Source organism: Bison bison, unplaced genomic scaffold, assembly GCF_000754665.1.
Source record: "Bison bison bison isolate TAMUID 2011002044 unplaced genomic scaffold, Bison_UMD1.0 scf7180017864310, whole genome shotgun sequence".
NCBI lineage: Eukaryota > Metazoa > Chordata > Mammalia > Artiodactyla > Bovidae > Bison > Bison bison.
This window is the reverse complement of record NW_011494882.1, coordinates 2,473,350-2,477,040: the sequence shown is the minus strand read 5'-3', so window position 1 is coordinate 2,477,040 and position 3,691 is coordinate 2,473,350. Positions and strand designations below refer to the sequence as shown.

The window sequence follows — 3,691 nt, the reverse complement described above, 5'->3', positions numbered from 1 at the left end:
TTGATTCCAGCTTGTGCTTCCTCCAGCCCAGTGTTTCTCATGATGTACTCTGCATATAAGTTAAATAAGCAGGGTGACAATATACAGCCTTGACATACTCCTTTTCCTATTTGGAACCAGTCTGTTGTTCCATGTCCAGTTCTAACTGTTGCTTCCTGACCTGCATACAGGTTTCTCAAGGGGCAGGTGAGGTGGTCTGGTATTCCCATCTCTTTCAGAATTTTCCACAGTTTATTGTGATCCACACAGTCAAAGGCTTTGGCATAGTCAAGAAAGCAGAAATAGATGTTTTTCTGGAACTCTCTTGCTTTTTCAATGATTCAGCAGATGTTGGCAATTTGATCTCTGGTTCCTCTGCCTTTTCTAAAACCAGCTTGAACATCTGGAAGTTCACGGTTCACATATTGCTGAAGCCTGGCTTGGAGAATTTTAAGCATTACTTTACTAGCGTGTGAGATGAGTGCACTTGTGAGGTAGTTTGAGCATTCTTTGGCATTGCCTTTCTTTGGGATTCAACGTGGCATTGAAGGTCTGGCTCCTCACCAAACCTTGCCAAGTGCTGACCTTTAAAGCCAGCACCAAAGTACTTTGCCCTCATTAGGTACTGAATCACTAATTAACGATAAAAGGGGGTGGTAACAAGTAAGTTCAATACCAAATACACACTGGCTGGCTGACCCTACATTGTGCTTGCAGGACCTGTGGCCCCTGGACTGGTACTTCCTCTACGTCAGAGGATCTGACAGAGGTTCAGTGAGATGATCATTTGCAAGATAACTGGGAAACATTTCCAAATACATCCGGTCTCTCCAGAAACATCTGACTGACACTATATCACACGTTATGCAGGTAATCACAATTTATTGTACCTGTCTTGCTTTTCTGCCACAGCAAGTCTATCAGCATCTGGGTCATTTGCTAAAATGATTTTGGCCTTGATTTTGTCAGCCAAAGCAAAAGACAAAGTCTGAAAAAAAGAGAAAAAGAAGAGAAAAAGATCACTCCAACCAAGAACTGAGCACACTACAGTCTTTAAAAATATTCAGTTCTTTAAGAACTAAAAGAGGTCTTTTCCCAAACCAAGACTGAATCCTATTTCTGGAACTGGTCTTGGTTGGTCACATACTACTTCCTAAGTCAGAGGTCAGATAACGAGAGCATCAACGCACGACCCACGTGTACCAGTGGGACTCGCCCAACACCTGACGGTGTTTGTGGCTGGCCTGGTTATTTCCAAGCCTGGCCCTGTGATCAACCTCACAGACAAACCAAAATTGACTCTCTGAGTATAACTGTTACCCTAACCTTTAAAAAGTTTAAGTGGGGGCTTCTTTGATGGTCCAGCAGCTAAGACTCTGTGCCCCCAGTGCAGGGGGCCTGGTTCAATCACTGGTCAGGGAACTAGATCCCACATGTTGCAACTAAGATCTGGGGCAGCCAAGTAAATAAATACTAAAAATAAATAAAATAAAAAGCTTAAAGGAACCATAATTTAAATAGCAACTTTTTCATATCAAAAAAATGTCAACTGAGTGATAAAAATTGTGTGACAAACCTCCATTCTATTATTGTTTCTTTTTGGCATTAAGAAGCACAGTAAACTAAATGAAACTAAATTAATTAAATTGAATGTAAAGCATCATTTTAAATTTGCGAGCAATTTCAGCTTTCACATCCTGATGCTTAACACATCTGATTTGAAAGTTCTTTTAAGAAATGGATAACTAATAAATTAAATTTCCAGTGATGAAATTAATTTTTGTTTGGCACAATGAAAACACACAAAAAACTTATTTTACTCCAAAGTAATAGTTTTGAATTATATTCAAGATAAATTTTATAATTAAAAAAAGTCAAGTTACCAAGACACCTTTACCCTCTTCGGGATTCGGGTATTTCACTGTTGGGAACTCAGGATCAGGGTCCTTCTGTTCGGGAACAGCCTCGGGAGGAACAAAGTCGAATGCCTTGAAAGCCGACTGCACGAAGCTGTGACCCACACCATGGACAGAGGTATGCACGAACTTCACCTTGGTCTCCTTGTTCACAGCCCTAGAAACAGACACGTGGAGAATGAGAAGAAACACAAGCATGGCTCTCAAAACGAAAGGTTTGCAAAATATCAAGGAACCAGATACCTAAGAACATAAGATTTCAAAATAATAAGAATGTATAAGACAACTGAGTGTCTTTCAAAATTCTATTAAAAAAAAAAGAAAGAAAGCTTTTTCACTCTCTTCCAAACATACACGCTCCCACAACACATTGTTTTAAATTTCACTCTGTAGTTGCTTCCTGCAAATCCGATTACTTTTGGATTTTGTTTCATGCTACAACTTTCACACCTACAGCGGGTTCCAAGAAGGACTCCCAGCTGGCCCATGGCAGTACCTACCCACAGCAGTGCCAGCTCCAGGGCTTCAACTATTCTCTACAATCTTCACATATGATTTTCAAAATGTCCCTTTGAACACAATGTGATGGAACTTCCCATATACAGATGTATAACTAATAAAACATTTTCTTTGTCAAGTAACAATCCTATTTAGCAAAGTGCTCTGATTGAGGGACTTAATGTAGAATAAAAATAACATCAAAATTAACAGCAGAAGTTATAGAAAATGTAAATACAAAGTGTTAAAAAATTCCAGCTATCTGACTGCTAGGTTCTAAGGTAGTGTGCACTTCTTTTGGCAATGAGTAAATGAACAAGGTCTTCCTTAAGACAACGGTAGTTTAAAACAAACATATCTTTGAAAACAGATACATCTAGAAAAATAAATATGCAAGATTAGTGAGAACAAATCTGGAAAAGATAGAATTCAGAAGTTGATCCAATTTGAATTGGGAAATACGTGAGAAGCAGTAAGGCTTAGTGGTTAACATGATTTGGAGACAGATTCTAAATTTAAATCCTGGAGATCTGCTACTTTTATTTGGCTGCCCTGGGTTTTAGTTGTAACACACAGGATCTTCGATCTTTGTCGCAGCACGTGAGATCTTTAGTTGTGGCATGTGGGATCTAGTTCCCTGACCAGAGATCAAACCTGGGCCCCCTGCATTGGGAGCGTGAAGTCTTAGCCACTGGACCCCTAGGAAAGTCCCTAGAGCTCTGCCACTGCTAAGCTGTGTGACTGTTGCTTATTTTCTGTGACCTCTCTGAGTTACAGTTTTCTCATCTATAAAATGGCAATATATCAGAACCTACCCTCAGCATTACTGTGATGATTAAAATGAGATGAATTAATTAGTACAAAGGAAGGGAATATAGCAGTTATCTGATAGATAATAGCACTTAAATCCTGTTAGAAATTGTCTGATTAAAGGTGGTATTTCCAATTAGTCAAAGAAAAATAGATTCTTCAGTTTAATATGTTAGTACAACTGCACTTTTTAGAAAGAATTTAATCTGCTTTCCTACTTTATGCCTCATACAAAATTAAAAATAACTAAGAATTCAAAAGATTTAAACATTGCAAAATGTGGACTTCCCTGGAATACAGTGGTTAGGACTCTGTGCTTCCACTGCAGGGGACACAGATTTGATTCCTGGCTCGGGAACTAAAATCTCACATGTCATGTGGCATGGCCAAAAACAAAACACTGCAAAATGTAAACATGAAAGCTTTAAAGTAAAACAAGAGTTGTGCTTTTTAAAAAATAGTCTTGGTATAGTGAAATCTTTTTAAGT

General features: G+C 38.7%; 1 protein-coding gene across 1 annotated transcript in view; it reads right to left on the bottom strand.

Moving 5' to 3' along the window:
* PGM2 (phosphoglucomutase 2) overlaps nt 1–3,691 on the bottom strand; it is a 65,184-nt gene that overhangs the window by 14,535 nt on the left and 46,958 nt on the right. The window contains exons 8-9 of the mRNA XM_010852421.1: nt 1,863–2,052; nt 870–967 (exon numbers count right to left, since the gene is read on the bottom strand). Of these exons, the coding sequence (XP_010850723.1) occupies nt 870–967; nt 1,863–2,052 (288 nt within the window). The remainder of the gene's footprint in view (nt 1–869; nt 968–1,862; nt 2,053–3,691) is intronic.